The sequence below is a fragment of the Amphiprion ocellaris genome, chromosome 16, assembly GCF_022539595.1.
Source record: "Amphiprion ocellaris isolate individual 3 ecotype Okinawa chromosome 16, ASM2253959v1, whole genome shotgun sequence".
Taxonomy (NCBI): domain Eukaryota; kingdom Metazoa; phylum Chordata; class Actinopteri; family Pomacentridae; genus Amphiprion; species Amphiprion ocellaris.
Genome location: NC_072781.1, coordinates 22,712,814 through 22,734,341, shown reverse-complemented (window position 1 = coordinate 22,734,341; position 21,528 = coordinate 22,712,814). Strand labels below are relative to the sequence as shown.

Below are 21,528 nucleotides of genomic sequence, written 5' to 3'. Positions count from 1 at the left end.
TTACCTGTCCTTGATTAAATCTTAAAAAATTTATCTCGGTTTATCAAAATTAAATTTTTTACAAATTTTTCCAATGTATTCAATTTTTAAAATGGTTTGGATATAACCCTACTATGCCTGGTTCTATGCATATCCAAGTGAGCCCTGCCTCTCTCCACCCATCCGTCAAATGCTCGCCTGCACCTCAAGCACATCAGCTCACCAATGATTGTTCAAACACTGTAAAACTACTCTATGCTACATAGTAGAAAGTTGGATTAAATCTCTCTACACCATCAGTAATGCAACGGCTTGACTATATTCTCAACCAGATAGTAATATGTTGCAAAAGTTTAAAACAGGCTCAGAATTTCTATTTCTGCAACTTTGCAGCAAAAAAGAACATCTTTACTGTTTCTCCTCTGATGTTCATAGTCAAACCATGCAAACTGACAGGATTTATTCCTTAGGTTTGGTACCCTAGCCGTTTGGATGTTTGTTTTTGAGACTGCTATTGAGATGCTGCAGTTTCAAGATGCTCAGTCACATTGTTAATTAATTTATCTATTTATTCAAGTCATGTTGATTCTTCTACCCTATAAGAAACACTATATAAACATGTAAACCAGGTTTAGAAAAAAAAAGATTTTCACTGGAAGCCACAGTAAACCAATGAGGTCAAAAGGTCAAAATAGACTGCTTTTTGTGTGTTTGGATTCTAAGAGGCTGTAAAAGCTACTATGAAGTGTGTTAGGATGGATAAATGAAGCAGTATGAGTAGTAATCTTACCTCATTAAATAACAAATCTTCAGCCTGGTTCTCTGGCAGTTGTCGCCTTTGCAGTCCCGATATGTGAGGTTAAATTAAGGACTTTTACCAAGATCTCACAAAGTGATAAACTGTTATGCATAACAAACCAGCTCATTAAGGAAATGAACAATCCTGGATAGTTGGTGAATGTCAGATTGGCAGATACACTCCCACCTCTAACATTGGCAAAGTGTTAATAGGACTGTCACTTCAGTACTAATACTTATCACTGCCACAAGATCAGTTTACACTGAAAATTATTGCAAAAATTAGGTACCACTTAAGGAAACTAGAACTGCAGGGACTATGCCTGAGCAAATTTTTCACTGACAGAGACCACAGTAATTTCCAGTTCTATTTCATATGTGCGCCACTCTCTGACTGGCTTCGCTATTGGTTAACCCAGCCCTTACCATTCAATCAGGGGGTTAGAACCACATATCCCAGTCCCCTCTATAAATCTCTGCACCTGGTACTTGTCTCCCTTTTTCACTCAGCCACTCTGAAGATGAATCTCTACAAAACATTTCGCCCACTGGTGTTGTACATGCCTGCCAACAACTCCTGCCATTACTATGCCTTGGTGATCATCACTGTTGCCGATGTTTGACAACCATGATCGTCTGTCTGGGCTGAAATCACCAAGCTGAAGATGGCTCACGTGCCAGCGGAAGTTTACTGAGTCTGCTCACTCCCTCCATACCAGTCCAGCACTGGTAAGGAAGGTGGCGGCGGCTCTACCTAAGCCTCAGTCCAAGCCATGGGAGGACTACAATGAGAAGGATGATGTCTTCAAGGAAAGACCTACATTGGATCGTCCCTGCCCCCAAGTTCAGGTTGGTCATTGCTGAGTTACAAAAAGATCCAAGCAACAGGTGAAGGGGTTAAATGGTAAATTATCTGCACTTATATAGCACTTTTGTATCCTCTATAGTGTTTCTCATTGACCCAGTCACACACACATTCACACACCAGTAACAGAACGTTCCATTCAAAATGGCTGGCCTGCCATCAGGAGCAACATGGGCTTCAGCGTCTTGCTCAAGGATGCTTTAGCATGTCGAGGGGCCGGGTATCAAATCTGCAACCTTGCGATCAACCCACTCTACCACTTCAGCCACAGCCGCCACATTATATAGAAGACTGCAGTATCTACCCCTGATTGGGCAGATGTTCTCATAGAACTGGACTTACATCCAGTAACTATTGTTTATTTACTATACTATTACTACATACACAAGCAGTCAAAAATTTGGACACACCTTGACATTCAATGGTTTTTATTTAATTATTTTAGGCATTTTAGATTAATACTGAAGACATCAAAACTATAAAAGAACACATATGGAATTATGTTGCAAACAGAAAAGTGTTTATCTTTAGCATTAATCTACAATGTAGAAAATAACACAAATAAATACAAAGCACTGAATGAGAAGGTGTGTCAAAACTTTTGACTGGTAGGGTATACTACGCCATGATTAAATTTTATGAATCTGCTGTGCATTTCAATATAGCTCTGACTGGCCTAAAGGATTCACGAGTCAAACCAGACCTCCCAGTTGATTAACTAGCACAGAGCATCAGTTTAAAATCTGCCACCTTTAATCCTGTTAGACACAAATTACTGAGATTCATTACAACGCTCTTTGAAATCTTCAAGTTATACATCACCATACATTCACATGAAACACTGCATATTCACAACAGGGTGATGATTGCTGAGGCAAAACATAGTCTTGACTGTTTGAGATGAGTTCTGAGTTTTCAGGAGGAAAAAAAAACTGCAGAACTGTCTGATGTCCAACAGCAGAGCAGAGCAGTTACTACACAGCTCCAAAGAAAACGATCCAGGACAGGATCAATACAGCTCATTATACATTAACATACAGTGTGAGAACAAGATGAAGTCACTGAAATGAAGCTGAAAGTCAGTAGCTATCATTAAAATGGCATAACTGGAATCCCATTAGCAAAATAAGAGATCAATGTATTTATGTTTCCTGTGAGATGGGGACAGTCACTATGAAATGATACCTATCTCTGGGATCACTTTATAGTAAATTCACAGTATATGACTTCAGTGAGCAGTATTTCAATGTATTGTTGTATTGATTTATATCAGTAGTAGTTCAAAAAGGTAGGATATATCATCAATAGTTTTCCTGCCAGTTCAGAGGATGTAACATACCAGCGATGCATCAGCAGCAGGCTGCGAGGAAGCAGGTAGGCCTGCAGCTCCCCACTGTCATCTGTGAAGACACACGAGTCACAGAATGTCATCAAATGATAAAATGTAGCAACCTGGTACAGCATGGTTACAGGTTACTACCTTGAAGAAAGGATATACTAGATTTCACTACATTTTGAAAAGCAGATTTAGCAGCTAGGTGCCTCTACAAGACAGGAGCCAAGGATAAGGTACAAATTGCCATTCTAAAATATAGTAATATAATTACCACAAACTGATTGTGACACTGTGAACCTTGTACCTTTGGGCCCCTTGTGGTCTGTGCCACTTACCAAATGCATGAATGCATTCATTTAAGAGAGTATCAAGAGACGCTGCCTTCCCCAGTGTAGAAGATCCCATGATGCCAAGCTGGAGGGAGAACAGAGGTCAGCACTTTCTGCTCACGGCTCTGGATCAATCAGGGTTTTCCTGTGAGCAGCAAAGAGTCAGTCATCAGTCATAGCGCATTTAAGTTTAAGATAAGAAAAACAACTAGTGGCTTGTCTACACTGTTAACATTGAAATGAAAAGGAAATAGTATTTTTCTGATTATGTGAAAATACATTTGTCCAGGTATTTATCCTTAATGCAAATCAATGTAGCCTCAAAGCATTGCTAATCTGCATGAAACAAGCAAGAGAGACACTCTTTAGTTGCATATTTGTTTGCGAAGATACGGTAGGCCTCAAGAGTTTCCCCACAATCCACTGTAGAGACCCCCGTTCCCAAGGCAACAAGTATACATAATGCTGCAAGAGGGAGGATTCTAAAAAAGGCAACACCCAAATTCGTAAGCTTGCCCTGGTAATCCTACTACTTTTCACTTTGTTTACTACCACGGCTACTTGATGAGAGACCCCCAGGAGCTGAGAAGAAAAAGACAAGGACTTGAACAGCTACAGGCCATTAGTTCTGACATCAGCCCTGATGAAGACCATGGAGAGGCTGGTCCTTGTCCATCTCCACTCCCCAGGAAGCCCATCAATGGACCTGCTACAGTTCACCTATAAATCTGGCACTGGGGTGGAGGACGCTGTCCTCTACCTCCTTAACAGATTCTTCTCCCACCTGTTAAAGGTTATGAGCACTGTAAGAATCTTGTTTTTTGACTTCTCAAGTGCTTTCAATATCATTAAAGGCCACACTTCTGAGAGTGAAGTTGGACCACACAGGGGTGGACAACCACCTCACAACTTGGATTATAGACTACCTCACCAACTGTCTACAGTATGTGAGGTTACAAGACTGTCAATCTGACATGGTTGTTTGCAGTACAGGGGCACAGCAGGGAACAGTCCTAGCTCCCTTTCTATTCACCCTCTATGAGGCAGACTTTATGTAAAGCTCAGCCGACTGTCATTTGCAGAAGTGCTCTGTTGGCGTCATCACAGATGGGGAAGACATGGAGTAGGGAAGTATCTGGGTGTTCACCTGAACAATACATTGGACTGGTCAGACAATACCAACACTCTCTTAAGAAAGGACAGGAGACTCTATCAGCTGAGAAGATTCAGGTCTGGTGAAGTGCAGAGAGGGCTCCTGAGGTTCTTTTTTGATTCTGGGATATCATCGGTCATATTCTATGCGGTAGTATGCTGGGGAAGCAGCATTTTTGCAACAGACAGGAAGAGACTCAATAAGCTGGTAAAGAAGACCAGCTCTGTCCTGAGATTCCCCCTAAACCCAGTGGAGTGGGTGGGAGAGAGGAGGATGATGGCTAAGCTATTATCCCTGGAGAACACACAACACCCTCTACAGGAGAGTGTGATCACACTGGGCAGTGACATAAACAAAAATCTGTTAATATTCAGTACTTCTGTAATTGTGGACTGATCTGTGTAATATAGATACAATCTGTGCAATATTAATACTTGTCTATCTGTATTTATAATCATTACAGAATCTATGCAGTGCCACTAGTATGTGCATATTGTTATTTCCACTTCTAGAGCAAATTTGGACAATCTGAATAACACTTATGTACATATTTTGTTTATTTTTATTTTTCTACTGCTATTTCTCAAATGTTTGCACTATTCTCTTTGCCGCTGAAACAATGCAAATTTATTCACTGTGGGATTAATAAAGGCTTATCATATCGTATTGGTGTTTGGATCATGCAGTAAGGCAAGCCTACTAGGTCCTCCCATCGACAAACAATTGTCACCTGACCATATTTTGCAGGAGCACCAGTGACATGCAGCCAGACCATTATCTAGCACTGACACAGCACTGTACAAATAGGTCTAGCTATGGGAGAGCGCCATTAGCCACTCCTCTGTAAACAGCAAGAGACCAAATTTTTGGATCCACCCAGTTTTAAGTCCTAGTCCCATTGAAAGTCCTCTGTGTAAGCCACTCCACTATTACTCGCTGCTTTTTCTATGGTTGTTGTTGCTCTTTATCCTATTTTACCTGATGTGGGTAAAAAACCCTGTGATGGGCAACAATTTTCTGTCAAAGGCTAGATTGTCTAAAGCCTGAAAACAGGGTCAAGAGGAGGTGCAGAAGTCCAGTTACCTCTCAGATAACTTGAATTTAAAAATGCTGAAATGTTAGCCTAGAATTTTTGTGCAATGATACTAAAAAAATACTGCCTACCTCAGCTTTTAGCTAGCTTCACTGATACCGGTGATGTCTCTACATCTGAGACCCATAACATCATGAACACGCAAAGATAAAGTGATTGCTGTGGATTGTCTTTGAATAATGGTGCATATCTGCTATGTCAAAAGTGTCAGAATGTTACAGCGACCTTACAACTTAACATACACTACCATTCAATAGTTTGGGGTCACATTCTAGCTGGAAATGGCTGATTTTTAATTTAATCTCTACATAGGGGTACAGAGGAACATTTCCAGCAACCATCACTCCTGCATTCTAGTGGTACATTGTGTTAGCTAATGGTGTTCAAAGGCTAACTGATCCTTGTGCAATTATGTTAGCACATGAATAAAAGTGTGAATTTTCAGCGAAAACATGAAATTGTCTGGGTGACCCCAAACTTTTGAACAGTAGTGTAAATCCAGGCAAGACAAAAACATTATGTAAGGGGACAAATCATCCCTATTTTTATGAAAAAAGACCTATACTTCCATAATGCACTAATGAGAGTCCGTGACATGAATACTGCATAATCTGCAATGGTATGACACATATTTACAGTTTTCATTCTAGTATATTATAGGACGCTTTCTGTTGAAACACTACTTAACCAAATAAGAAGCCTTCATCAGACAGTTAGCGGGAGAAGCAGTTGTGACGCATGGTATACTGTTTGAATAGGATTAAACTTATTAACACGACAGACACAACAGCTGCTCTCTTTCAACTCAGCATCAGCACAGCTCTCCGATGTACAGACCCTAGACCAGCATTCACAGCCAAAGCTCAATTGTCTTTGCTGTGGTTTGTTAGTATGAGCTGCAAGCACCGTTTAAAGGGAAACTCTGACAGAGGAAAAAGAAGAGAGCTTTGTCTGAATCTCCTGCTGTTGCATCAGCCGTCATTCTGCTATGAACATAGTGAGACACCTGCAGACCACCACCTCCTGACAATGAATACATAAAATGATAAATCTACAAAGCTGGGTAAAAGTGAGGCTCCTTGCCAAGGCCACATCCATCCATCCATCCATCCATCCATCCATCCATCCATGTGTCTTTCCAAAAGAAGAACATTTCTTCCAATGACATGACTCATCCAAAAGGATGATGTTTATACCTTCAGGTTTGATAGTGTTTGCTTGGTGATGATATTTTCATTTCTGACAGGAATGTTTCAACCATCCACAAATATGTTTGCATAGACATCAAGTATACTTGTAACCACAACAAGGACAACATTTAACATTACCAATAATAATTTAAACTAAAATTCAGAATCTTGATGGGCCATTTTTGAATGTTAACACCAACTGTAGAAATAGTATCACACTTAATATGAGCAGTTTTAATATTTATAATTCTCTCTCCAAATCATGCTACCATTTAAGAATAAAACTGCTTTTGGTTGTGTGGTTGTCATTTTGTTGTATTTGACAGTTGGCTCTTTACAAAAGCAGAAGACCCAGGCCAAAATCTGCAGTAATTTGAAGTCATGTTTATGGACATTTGGCAAATCTAAGTCCAACATCCTCTAATCTAAAAACTCAGAGTTTGGGCTCCACCAACTGCTGAAAAAAAATCTGGCTCTAGCTGAGCAGTGGACAATCAGTATGTTGGAATAGTAGTCAGTGATTATATTTTAATGTCTATTACTCCACCAAGGAGGTGGAGCCTCAGCAGAGTTATGTGACAATCGCCGTCTGTCTGTCTGTCTGTCTGTCTGTCTGTCTGTCTGTCTGTCTGTCTGTCTGTCTGTTAGCAACATTACTCAAAAACGGATTAACAGACTTGGATGAAATTTTCAGGGAAGGTCAGAAATGACACAAGGACCAATTGATTAGATTTTGTCAGTGATGCAGCTTATAGTCTGGATCCATGGATTCTGAAAAGATTTCAGTTGTCGAAAATGATACGACTCAGCAGCCTTGGCGGAGTACTGTGCTCTCTGAGTTCTTTTCTACTTAATGTATGTTTATTGTAAAATCTGAAACTAATAATTTTAGATTATATATCAACGCAGTGAAGTACAATATTTCTGAAATGTGTGTGTCTGAAATGTGTGTGGTAGAAGCATACAGTGACATAAAAAAGCCAAAATAAGTACATGTAACTTACAACTGTACATCTGTGTATATAAACGTATACTCTGCTCATGTATTTATTGATAGCTTTTGAGGGATTGTATATTAATAGGACACACATGTCTGCAACTTAACATAACACATAAACATAATATGTCCCAATCATTTCTGATGTTAGGCTAACCCCTTGTACACATGCACACAAACATTTTTATCTACGGGCTTTTGTCTTGTCATGCAAATGCTGTTTTAGGGTACTGAAAATCAAGGATTTACAAAACTTTTGTCATGGGAAAATTAGGAGCAGACTTAAATGCAGACATGAGGCAGGCAGGGGAAAGGAACAAAGAAATTTTTAATAGCCTAACTCAAAATGTGTTGCACAGGCTGGCAGGGGAGCAACAAAAAGCAACTGGTGATATAGTAAAAGACAAACTAAAAGGTCAAGTGATACTAAAAGAGACCAGGTTAGAATAAAATCCCAAAAAATACAGAAACACAAATCTGGTGAGTACATAGAGAACAGGCAGCAAATCAGGCAGGTAACAGGCAGGTGAACATGAGGGAAGCAAAGATGAACAGGAAGTGAACAGGTGGCAAAACAGGGCTCCAGGCAGGGCTGACAAAAGGTCAAACTGGCACAAGACAAGGGAAAGAGAAGACTCTGTACAATTTGTATCTAACTGGGGAGATGATGATGGTAGGTGAGAGTTACCAAAAAGGAGTTTAAGTGAACAAGGAAAGAAAGAAATACAACTAGAGACAGACAAAAACAGGGATCTTTTCAAAATATAAATGGCACTGTGAATAATTTTAGAAAGTCCATCTGCAGTGTTGATGCATAGACAGAGAAGTTGAATGTAGCTTGGCTTGTGAACATCAGCGTGTGCCAAAACAGTGCTGATGGTAGCCTTGCCTGCAGGACTAAACAGAAATGTAAAGCTACATAATCAGTTAACCTCATATGATTCCCTCTTTCCTCAATGCACCATAGTGTATGCATAGCCTTTCGGAACCGTTAATTGCTTTTTTACAGGCATCTAATTGGCAATATGGTTTTAGAGTTCATGTTATATCAGTGGTATATTTGCTGGTTTAGCATGCTATTGACAGTGCTTTAATTGTATTTTTGTGCTTTCATGTAGACTATTTTTTTAGTGCAAAGGAGGGAAAAATACCTGTATAGACATTGTTGTGGACAAAGGCTGTTACTTTGCACTGCTGCTAGCTCTTGGACACTTGTATTATTTTATGCTGTCAAAATGACATGGCTTCAAGATACATCTCCATGAATCAGGGCCATCAATAATATTATGACGTACACCTGTGCTTTTGCTGCTGACAAGTCAAATGAGAGGTCTACTATTACACCTCAGCTGTTCTCTTTGCCTGTCTGTTTCCTGGTGAGTCAGTGGCCTGTACATCTGCTTCTTATTCCCTCATTCCCAATCCTCTGTCTTTAGTGTGCAGTCAGTCCTCTGCTCTGCAACCACATTATCTGCATTCTGGACATTTCAGCGTTTACCTGAAGTCATGGCTGTCTAAAACCTGAGAAGCGTGCTTCATCTTGCATAGCCCCCAAGCTCGAACTTAGCTCAGTTTGAACATCAGCAGTTGATAGTACACTGTCTTGTAGCCTGGCCGCCATGCAGACTGCAAATAATTTCATTTTAGCAATACTAAGAAAGGGAGACTGCTACTGAAACCAAATTTTAAAAGTGTATTTTATGCACAGTACCATTCAAATGTTTGGGGTCACTTAGAAATGTCTTCATTTTTTTTAAAGAAAAACATTTTTTTTACAATGAAGATAACATTAAATTAATCAATATACAGTCTAGACATTGTTAATATGGTAAATGACTATTCTAGCTGGAAACGGCTGATTTTTAATGGAATATCTACATCAGGATACAAAGGTCCATTTCCAGCAACCATCACTCCTGTGTTCTAATGCTACATTGTGTTAGCTAATGGTGTTGAAAGGCTAATTGATTATTAGAAAACCCTTGTGCAATTATGGTAGCACATGAATAAAAATGTGAGTTTTCATGGAAAACATGAAATTGTCTGAGTGACCCTAAACTTTTGAACAGTAGTGTGTGCATATCGAAATACTCAAACCACTCATTACACAGCTATGTCTATCAGACTACTTAAAGGAGCCATGTGGAGATTTGTTAAAAACAAGCAAAGTTACATTTACATTTAGTATTTTAAATCCTGCATTGTTTATATCCATTTTTACTTGGATACTTGTCAGTAACTGTAGCAGTCTTCTTCCTTACATTTGTTGCTATACAGTGATGTATTTGTGCCAGTAATGGCACTTGCCCAGTAATGACACTGCTACATAGTGCTACTAAAGGTCAAAAAACTGAGCCAAATGCTAACACTAGCATGCTAGTGTGCGCCCAGCCTATTTTGTTATATTTTCAGAAGACCTGTGATAAATCTATTAAAGAACCTCAATGAATCATTGTTTTTTTTTGTGACCAAGACATGTGTGTCAGTCATTCCAACATAGAAAATGAAGAGTTGTAGGAACCACTGGATATCAAGATTGCCATGACAGATGTGGCCTTTACAAGTGTATGTTAAGTCTTTTGTTCACTACTGTATATTTTAGGAAAAAAAATCCTAATTGAGACTAATGTGTAAATTAATCCAGAGTACAAACCATAGACTATATGTAAAGATGTACATAAAGGAGGCTCCCCAGAAGTGAAGTATCTTGGACATAAGGTGATGGTAACATCATTTGCAATCAGAGTCTGTGCAGTAGTTTAAACATCATTCACTGTCTCCCAAAGAGAAGGGGACAAAAAATAGAACTTAAGGAGAATTTATTTTAAAAAATAAAATAAAATCAAGAAGTAAAAAATGCATACGGCAAAAAACATAGAAATTAAAAAAGAGGAAAAATAATAGACTGCACTCTTTTTAGTGTTTTTAGTTATTTTATGTGCTTTACTTGTTTTTATTTATACTTATATGTAAGGGGGTTTTCAGTGGTTTTTCAATTTTGTCTTCCAGCTGTGACAAAAGACGAATTTCTGTTTTTACTTGGAACAGACAATAAAGTTATCTATTCTATTCTATTCTAAAATACAAAATACAAAGTTTCTTAGTAATGAGTCTTGTTAAGGTCCAGCATTTCAGAGTGATCTCACACCTGATTTGGTTTGTTGGTCTGATGCTGGCCTGCTTGGAATATAAGCATCATAAGCAGGCGACTGCATCATTCAGGCAGCTGAATGAGCAGACGAAATGCATTGTGGGGTTTGGGCTTCTGAATGTTTTGACTACTGTTAATGGTTAATGCAATCAGCTGCATTCACCTTGGTGAGGAAATACAGATGCCACTGACCAACATCTACTTTACTCTGATGTCTGTGTCAATATTACCACTGAGTGTGTTCATGTTCATCTGTGTGTGAGAGTGTGTGTGCGCACAGTCGAATAAATAAAGTCATCGTTCTTTGACTGTAGATAGATATGAATGGATAAGATCCCAAAAGGGACTGTGCATAGATGAGGTGATTTCTAGAATGTCTGTTGGTTTTAGTGCCAACACCCACAACGCATTCATATTCAGAAATAATACAAAGAGTTCCTGGAACATCAGAAATTATCCTGACATTTGTGTGACTGCAGTCACCTGATATAACCCCACTAAGTGACAAACATAGTGACATGTGTCCTATCAATCTGCAATGCCAAAGTCACCATATAAATAGATACACATATACTGTAGGTGCACATGACTGAAAAATTGTCCCTGTTCTATTGCCTCTGTTAAAGTCACAATTATTATTTGCTTGTTGACTGGTGACCTAAATGATGACAAAATGTGGCTGTAAGTATTTATATAGTTGTAGGAAAAGTCAATGATATCCCACCCTATGTTCATTTTATATGGATTTTTAGAATCAGATGGGTAAACAATGTTGCGGAGCCCCTGACTGCCACCCCCGGGAGTCTGCCTTCCCCCCTCCCTCTCCGTTTGTGAGTTTCTGGCCATAGTTTGTTAGTTTTTGTGAATAAAACCTGTTTGATTGCCGCTCTGCCTGCCATCTGCTCTGTGCGACTCTCATTTGGGTTCGTTCTAGCCCCAAACCATAACACCAGTAAACTCAAAGTTGTAAACCTGGCAGGATTTGTGACATAATTTTTGCAAAAATAACAAAGAAAAATTGTTGACTGGTCATTTTAAGATTTTGTCATTCTGATGCTCACCTTTGTTTTTCCAGTCGTCAACAGTGTTACAAGATAAACTTTCTATTTCTGTCCTCAAATGACTTTCCATACAGACCAGAATTAACTGTAAGGTTCCCTCTAGTTTATCAGTGACGCTCTGAGTGACCTTGGTCCACAATGTGTTTTCGACATGTTTATGATCTATTCAGACCTTTCGGCTGCCCTGGCACTACTATTCATGCTGGGAAAGTGCCAGAGCTTCAGTTTAAAATCTGCTGAAGAAAACGGGGCTGATAAGAGCACCGAGACAGTAAAATTACTACACAAATATGCTAGTTCTCTGTGGATTTATTACTGAAAGCATACCATTTTAGGGTACATCTACTAAAACAAAAATAAAAATGAAAATCAGTGCAGCTTTGGAAAGTAAGATCAGCCATTTTAATCTTAACCTATTTGTGTCAGCAAACCAATAAAAAAGTGCCTTGGTCATTGTAAAATCTCTGATCATTTGCTTTTGTCGTTTTCAGTTACATGAAACTCAACATTTGACTTGCTGTGCTGTCTTGAATAGTGTATCAGCATACAGCCGACTAACCAAAATAGAAAGCAAAGACACTGGTGCTGACGTACTTGGCAGGTCATCTTGTTGACCCTCTCAGCAAATGACTGCAGTTTCCGTTACACAATCACACGTTGGAGTGACACATCTTTGTTGGATACACAATGTTTGGGTACAATTGCAGGTTAGGTTCTACATTCAAAGTCACTCAAGAAAAGTATTAACACATTATTTCTTGATGAACTTAAAGCTCTTATTTTTGGGAGAGGAGGGCTTAAGATAGCACCTGTCATTGGAGTTCTGTTTCTGATGCAATAAGCTGTATTATAAAATCATAAGTGGTTGGTTAAATGTTTTATACATTGTCAGGTAGTTTTGTATAAAGCATCATATTTCTAATTGAGATCACACAATTAGTTGATGGACAGATAATGAAAACCATGACCATGACAACAGAGATGGTAACTATTCTCTAAGAGAGAGTATGTCCCCTGACCCATTCCCCTTCTCCCTCCTTAGGGACGCATGGTTTGTACATGTTTAGAGTGTATTACACTAAGATGTTGGTTCGTCTAGATGCTGAGTCATTCAGTAATGGCTGCTTAATGTGTATTTGGCGGTGCATGGGAACTTGATAAACCTATGTGACAATCTGTTGCCGTCATGGCCAAGCGGAGCACGTGATTCACAGAAGCTGGGGAGACACCTGATCTGTCTCTAATCTCTTTCTAGAAAGTTCCTGTGGCCAAGATTCTGATCACGGTGAGTTTCTGGACATGTAAAGTTAAGGTTGGACCATCATGTTGGTGCAGTTGCAGCTGGAACAAGTTACAAATTTGTAGAACTACAGTCTGGCAATCTAACTGCATGACAACTATTGATCTATCCGCCAATATAGCAGCCTGCTGTCTAAAGACATGCTGTCTGCCAAAAGCCTGATGCAATAAGGCATTTAAAAGTAATAACTTATTATACACAGAAACAAATAACCAGAACAAATTGCAGTTTGACATATGTCAGATTGTAGTGTTGGAATTTATTTAAATTAATAATCAAATTATTAGGCTACAAATTTAGAACTGTAATTTGTATAGGATTTTTAAATTCAAAATTGCTTTAAAGTAATGATTTGGTCAATTGATTCATAGAAAAATCTACGTTTGGATAACAGCACGCTAAAAGCCACAGCGCTGGACCATTCATAAATTGCGCTTGTGTCTAAACAATATATTCAAAATACAAGAAAATTTCTTATGCAGCAAGTTCTTCTAAGTCATTCAAACAGGCCATTTCAGAATGAATCTGTGTATATGAGTCTTGCTTGAGTTGTAGGAACCACTGGATATCAAGATTGCCATGACAGATGTGGCCTTTACAAGTGTATGTTAAGTCTTTTGTTCACTACTGTTCCAAAGAACGTCTTGTCAGGTTTGGGATGTTTGGCTTTCTCATTCTCCAAGAGCTTCATAAATGTGGTTGAGGTCAGATGACTGTGGAGGAAAGTCATCGACAGCATGGATCTCTTAGCCTTCTTTGGTTTTCAAAGCTCTGAGGTGTGTTTGGCTCACTTCATGGGCTTTGTGCAGTGAGGTATCATTTTCTCTCCTGTTGGTCTTCTTGCATACACTCATCTTTTAATGCCATGAATCTCTAACTTGGAATCATCTGTAAATAGGACTGTAACACTATGCATTGTACAGTGGACAGTGTGTAATCTGGTGGTTGATGGTAGTCTGTGTATGCACTGTAGATAGTGTGTTTGTGTGCATGTACATGGTTGACAGGCTGTGTATGTTGTTACAGCTCTGGCCGTATTTTGGATTATGGTATTATTGTGTTTGCAGTTTGGACTTGCTTTGTTGTCTGGGAGTGGGTGCTCTGTGTTTGTGTGGATCTTTGTCTCGTCCTTGTTTTCTGTGTGAGTCGTCCTGTTAGTTTGTAGCGGGTGTTTTGTGTCTGTGCGTAGATCTCTGTGTTGTGCAGCAGGTGTAATTGGCGGCAAGGCGGACGATGCTGGTTGGCTATTTCCCCTTTTAAAATCTCGTCTTGTGTTTGTTTCCCAGCCTCCAAACTCTTGAATTGAAATCTGTGTTGTGTGACAGATTAGGCGAGCTTTGCTTTTGCTAGATTTAGTTAGGTTTTCTCTTTCTGGTAATTGTGGTTTTGATTGGATAAGTTTTTTTGTTTGAGCACTTAAACGCCTCTTTAGTTTGTATCCAGTTTTTGTTTGTTGTTTGAATGAATAGCCCATATAGTGGCCTATTTTATTTTTGTAAACTATTGTGAATAAACTTTTTGGTATTTTTCTTAGAACCTGTTAATTGTTTTTTTGGGGACTGGGAAATATATTCCACTTTTTTACAACAAATATTATGCTACACACCTTCCCCCTAGATGGGTGCGTAACAATGTACTATACTTATGTAGTATTTTATTTGTTTCTCTCCTTGTGAACCTCTATCATGAGAGAGTTAAGCATCAGGTCCGTGTCTTCACCGAGGCTGCAATTCGTTCAGTCTGGATTTGGATAGTTGGGGCCAAAAGATGTGTGAACAACATTCTTCCCATCTGTGTCACATGCCACAAGTTAAGGGGGAGAACAGCAAAGCAAAGCAAAAAGTGGCTCATCTTCCTTCCGACCTGCTCTGCGTGGAACCACCCTTTACTAATATTGTTTGGATGCACACCGATCAGGGATAACATTTTGACAACCTTCCTAATATTGTGTTAGTCCCCTTTATGCTGCTAAAACTCCTCTGTCCCAGTGGGGCATGAACACAGGACCTCTGGGGATGTCCTTTGGCACTTGGATGGTGGCAGTGAATTGTGTGGGTCCTGTGGTTTGCAGGGTGGGACCTCCCTAGATCAGGCTTATCCTGGCACATCCCACAGATGCTCAGTAAGATTTGGATCTGGGCAGTGTGGAACCTTAGCTCTGTTGTGTTCCCGGGCCACTCCTGAGCAGTTTTTGCGGTGTGTTGGGGTGTATTGTCCTGCTGAGGGTGGCAACTGGCATCAAGGGCTGCTGTTGCCATGAGGAGGTGAGGGGTTGGGTGGTTGCTTGACTTGCAATGTTTAGGTGGATGGCACATGTCAAACGTCCACGTGAATGTCAGGACTCAAGATTTCCCAGCAGAACGTTGCATTATAACAAGATGATCGATGTTATGCCACTTCACCTGTCAGTGGTCATAATGTTGTGGCTGATCGGTGTATTTGGCCCATGGCATGTTTGCACTCATCACACCTGTGGGGGCTCTGCCAGCAGTAAAAGATGGGCGGTATTTTTCACATGCATAAGTGTACACGCAGTTCATATTGAGCTAACTGAGGCAATGGAGACTTCAAGCTTAAACAATGCCTTACGTCACTTCTTCGCACTGCCAGGTCCTGCAAAACAAATCTGATTTGACTGTTGGATCAATCAGACCACAGGATCAGTCAAAGAACTGAATATACTTCTGGAGGGCAAACGTGAGGGGCAGCACAGTGGCTTGCCTTGCAGCTAGAAGATCCCCGGTTTGCATCCCAACCTGGGCCTCGACTCCAGTGCCCAGAAACCAGAATCAGGATTAAGTGGTGTATAGATAATGGATGGACGGAGGACAAAAGTGAACCAACTGTGCAGAGATATCTTAATGAAGAAGGATGCACTTGGACCATTAACCCCCCACACTCCTCTCACATGGGAGGTGTCTAGGAGAAAATAATTGGGGTTACAAAGCAGTAAAACTTGATCTATTTACTGTTAAAGTACACACAAAGCACCTACAACATTATCACATGCACAGATCATGACACTAAAACTAGCGATCACGATGAAGTGAATAACATTGATCATCTCATTATAATGGAATGTTCTGCTGGGAAACCTTGGGTCCTGTCGTTCATGTGGATGTTACTTTGCCACGTAGCACCCACCTAAACAATGTTGCAGACCAAGCACACTCCCCCATGACAGCCGCTCTCCCAAGCAGGACAATGTGTACTGCACACCACAAAAACTGCTCAGAAAAGGCTCAACAAACACAACAAAGAGTCCAACAAATTGACCCACCTGTAAACTCCCTAGATCCCAATGTGATCTAGTATGTGTGGAATGTGCCAGAGCCAGCCTGGTCCACAGAGGCTCCACCCTGCAACCCACAGGGCCCAGAGGATCTATTGCCAGACACCACAGGAGCCCCCCAGATATCTGGTGTCTGTGCCCAGATTGTTCAATGCTTTTCTGGCAGCACATGGAGGACCTAAACAATATTAAGTAGGTGGTTTTAATATTGAGGCTATTCAATGTATTTCATAGGTTATTACTATTCCACAGCCTACAGCTCAGTATTTTTAGCTGTACAGCGTGTTTCACTTCTATTCAGCACTGGCGTAAGACATTAGAGTGACTTGTGATCTGTTTGCAACACCCAGTACTTGAAAAACTTGAAATGCTCTACTTCTAGAGATCCCCAATTGTGGTATACTAAATATTCCAACACCCTAGCATTTGTCCTACTCGAGATAATGTTCTCATCAACAACCCTGATGAAAAATGATTTTTGATCTTTTCACCTGTTTCACCTCAGACATACAACCAAATGTTTTAAAGTGATGTACGACTGAAAGATAATCTTAAAACTGTACAAAAACTTTCAACCAATTGAGTGATTCCATGTGGCCCACTTGGCTTTCGCAATTTTGGCGGCAGGAGCTTATAAGGGTAAGCAAAAAATATGATTTAATTTCAAGTCAGTCACACAAAAGATGTTGCCCATTACATCTTCCTTTAAACATGTCATGCTCCATACACACATATATCCATACTTGTATATTAAATGCCTTTTTGCCATGAGGAAACAATTCTTTATCATGATTTTTCTTGCAAACATCTATAAAAGCAATACAACATATAACCTCAGGAGCAGCATTACATGACCATGTCCATTCTAAAGCTGTCAGTTTGTCCCTTTTCCCCACTGAAGAGACTACATGTGACTAATGCAGTAATTTGTCTTCCTGAGTGGCTGTAAATTCCAGTGGTGCTAGTAGCCATGTGCAGCATAGAATACGTTTTCAATAGATTTTTACAATAGTCAATCAAATTTCAATCTTAATCCTCCTTTCTACTGGCAGCTTAGTCTGCTGCAGGGTCCCCAAGCATGATTTGGGATTGGGAAAAGGGGTCAGGCAATCCAGCTCTCCAATCTGACACAAGTATTCACAGTCTCACAGTCACACCTCAGGCTACTTTAAAGTGTCCAAACCATGCATGTCTTTGGAGTGTGGGAGGAAACCAAAGCCCCAGGAGGAAACCCACGCAGCTAAACTCTTCACGCTCAGACAATGCTTCATAATTTCACAACTGTAATCATCTGTCCCTATCACACAGAAATACATCTTGTGACATTTCTTGAGTGAATCACACAGCTGACTCCTTGTTCAACCTTAGAAAAGGACTCAGCTGTTGGACTTGATACTGACATGATCTCAACTGTGCTTTGCGTTAGATATGCACCCACACAAGGGGCATCAGAAGTGAGTGCATAAATCAAATATTAAAATTCATTGAGAAAAGTAACACGACCAAATCTGCACAGTGGAAACAAGAACTTTTAATGCATCTTGCTGCTGACAGCGTGATGCACAGATGCCTCACAAACAACAAACGGGCCATTTTGAAACTTTCAAAGCACTCTCTTTCACTTTCTCTGTGTGGAAATCATGCTGGTTTCAAGGTGGGTCAAACATTAATGCGGTACATGTCAGTTGCTACGGGATACACCCACTGATATATTCTTCTGTTTCCCTGACTTCTGATTTCACAGCTTAGCTGAGCATATTACAGTCAGCTGTGCCCTTTAGCATGGCTTGTGCTTTTTCTTCCTCCACAATGGGTCACTGTGTCTCTGCCTCTAATTTACGGATGCGTCATTGTGTGCTTAGGCCAAGTCCAGTGACATAGACTGCACGTAGGTGCAATCATCCACTCAGAAAGTAGAACGCAAATGCAAAGACATGCACTCTCACACTTAGCACAGTACTCCTAAAAAACCTGGCACACGTTAAGATCTGCTGTTCACAAAATGTCACTTTAACAGACTCAGCAGTAATATATATACCCAACACAGACATACTGAATCACACACACTACACAGAGGAAACAGCTGAAGGGTCATTTTTTTCATTCCTCTTGCAAGATAACAACTATGACAACAAGCTTTGCTGAACTTGAAATGTATGGCAATTATAAAAATCACCTAACTACACAAAAAATCCGATCTTACCCCTTCAGCAGCTGTGGATCAGCAATCATCCAGGCGAAAGATCAGTTCCTTCACTGAGATAACTAACTGCTGCTTGATGCTGCAGGCTGCTACTGGCTGTCAAGCACACAGACTCCCATAGTGGAGCGTATACTACACTATTACCTCCTCCTCCTCCTCCTCCTCCTCCTCCTCCTCCTCCTCCTCCTCCTCCTCCTCCTTCTCCTCCTCCTTCTCCTCTTGTTGGTAAACACAGCAGCCTGGGGCAGCAGCAGTCTGCCATGTGACCTTACCCACACACACACACACACACACACACACACACACACACACACACACACACACACACACACACAGGTGGGGTTTATTAGATTTGTGAGAACCTTGCACTGATTGCACTGGGATTAATTGTAACTGCTGAAATCTCAACTTGCACACTTGGTGTTTTATTGGATCTGTTTGTCTACAAAAGACAATTCAATTGTCTTTTTTCATTTTTATTTGTTTGTTTACACTCTGATCCTCAAACCATAATAAGATTAGCATGATAGATAACATGTTATATGCCACACCAATTGCTGCTGACCTTTTTCACTTTGGGTTACATGAAAATGAAAAGTAACTCACCTAAAGTGTGTTTTAAAGCATTGTGATAAACTGACTTTTTTGGCAACTTGGTCTCACAGTCAACTTGGTAGAAGCGAACACAATAGCTGCAACTATTAGTATCATCCAACCTATGAAATTGTAGCACCCATATGACCTTAGCAAACATTTACCCATATACACATCCAGCAGATGCATTTCATAGACTCTATTTAAAGATGTGTGATGTGTCACTGTTTCCTTCCACTGTACAAAAGTGGAGCCAGAACATCTCGGAAATGGACGCTGCCGTCTTAAACTGGTGGTGACATTTGATACCAAAGTCTGTACAGCTGTCTTCATCCTCATAGTCTTACCCCTTGCCTGACTGAGTCCTGGACACCATCACCCCACCTTTTCACAGGCCTGTACCATGAAGCAGGATTTGGGGTTATCGAGGTAAATTTAGGTTTACAGCTGTGGTTCACTTTTCTTTGCTATAGTAATTTTTGCTGAACATCTAACCTGCTCCACATGCAAAAAAAAAAAACAAGGAAAGCACTCAGAGAGTGCAGTACTCCATCAAGGCTGCTTAGTCGTTGTATCATTTCCGACGGATAAGTCCCAATAAGTCCGCAGTGGTCAATTTGTAGTAGGATCGCAATCATGTGATCGTCAGCAGGCAGCTGATGTAGTGTTCACTTGTTGTCATAGTTACAGTGACGCCGTGCCGCTATCTCGCATTGATACAGAAATCTTTAACAAATTCATGGATCCAAACGATAAGTCGCATCACTGCCAAAATCTAATCACTTGTATCATTTCTGACCTTCCCTGAAAATTTCATCCAAATCCATTAATCCGTTTTTGAGTAATGTTGCACACACTGAGACAAACAGTTGGACAAACGTACGCCGATCATCACATAACTCCATTGCACTCCTTGGCGGAGTAACAATACCTACTGACCAACCAATTCTCTGAGAAAATTAATTTTGATTCTAAGGAGATCCTGTGAAGCTTCATGCATGGTTGTGAAAGAAGGAAAAAAGAAGGCACCAGTTCATACAACTGCAGACAACTTTCATTGTATAATAGATCTACAGGCCATTTAAAGGTTCTGCAGGCCCTTCTGTAGTGTCATATCTCTAAAACAGAAACTGATTAAAGCATGAAAGCCTTGCACTTGCTAACCTTCTAAGATTTGCAGTAAGACTACTCACCAGTTTGAATAATGTTTTATATTTGTTCTGTATTTGCGCCAAAGACTGTTTAGCACTGCAAGGAAATAAGGCTGTCTTTGTATTACATGCTATAAGAATACATCTCACTGAAACTTCACTTTAATAGGCAGTGATATTGATAAGCTGATTAACTTATGCATTCACACAGTCTGCTTTTTGTTTTGTTTGTACCACTTTCCTTCCTGCTTTTGCTGCAGCAGCTGTGTTGCTTTTAGCCTCATGATAGTCCTGATTATATTTCTCAGTTCTTCATCTGGGTTTAGGTTTATAGATTGTTATTTTTGTTAGAAATATACAACTCCACACCCATTCAAGTTTTAGATTGGTTGTCTGATTCCAAAACATTTTATACAAACAAGATAATAGCTGGATTTTGAAACCCTGGGTTGACTAAAGCATTGATATCCAGCTTTGTGTGACTGCGTAGCACAAATCTAGTTGTTAGGTTTAGGGAAGCCAGATAATGAAAACATATCCTGGGTATGTTGAATTTGCTTTATAGTACAGTACCTGGGGATCCGTCTTGCCATCCATCTTTTTAGACAGTCTGTGATACAGCACAGAATTAGCATTAAACTTCTGAGAAAAACTGTCTCTTTAACTGCTAAATGCTCCACTGTGTTCATCAGCAGGCTATTAACTGTGTCTGCAGTGACTTTATAGGAACTTTTACCTGGAAAAACAGCTGCTCTGGAATATAGGGGTAATAATTAGGGCTCTCAAAGGTCAAGACTGGAACAATCAGTGCATTCTGCTAATTCAGATTTTGCCTGCAATTCACATTGGAATGTAGCCGCTGATAAAGGCTGAAGAAAGAAAATCTAAAAGCCCCTGTTCTCACTGGAATACAAGTGCAAGCAGATTGAACAGGCCATGCATGTGGAATTAATAGGATGTTCAGAGCCAAATAGACAGGTTGGATTTGTGTAGTGTGCTGCTACAGACAGATGTTACATTGACCTTGGGTTCAGAC

The 21,528-nt window shown here is 40.1% G+C and overlaps 1 protein-coding gene across 5 annotated transcripts in view; it reads right to left on the bottom strand.

The window, feature by feature from the left end:
* rasgrp3 (RAS guanyl releasing protein 3 (calcium and DAG-regulated)) overlaps positions 1-21,528 on the bottom strand; it is a 50,604-nt gene that overhangs the window by 15,705 nt on the left and 13,371 nt on the right. For 3 of the 5 annotated variants that reach the window (XM_035942172.2, XM_055018961.1, XM_023296274.3), the window contains exons 2-4: positions 3,314-3,452; positions 2,940-3,042; positions 770-832 (exon numbers count right to left, since the gene is read on the bottom strand). In XM_035942172.2, the coding sequence (XP_035798065.2) occupies positions 770-832; positions 2,940-3,042; positions 3,314-3,383 (236 nt within the window). In that variant the 5' untranslated portion in view covers positions 3,384-3,452. Of the gene's footprint in view, positions 1-769; positions 833-2,939; positions 3,043-3,313; positions 3,453-16,532; positions 16,723-18,747; positions 18,887-21,528 lie in introns of those variants that run through there. The other 2 variants (XM_035942173.2, XM_023296265.3) reach the window with 2 other exon arrangements.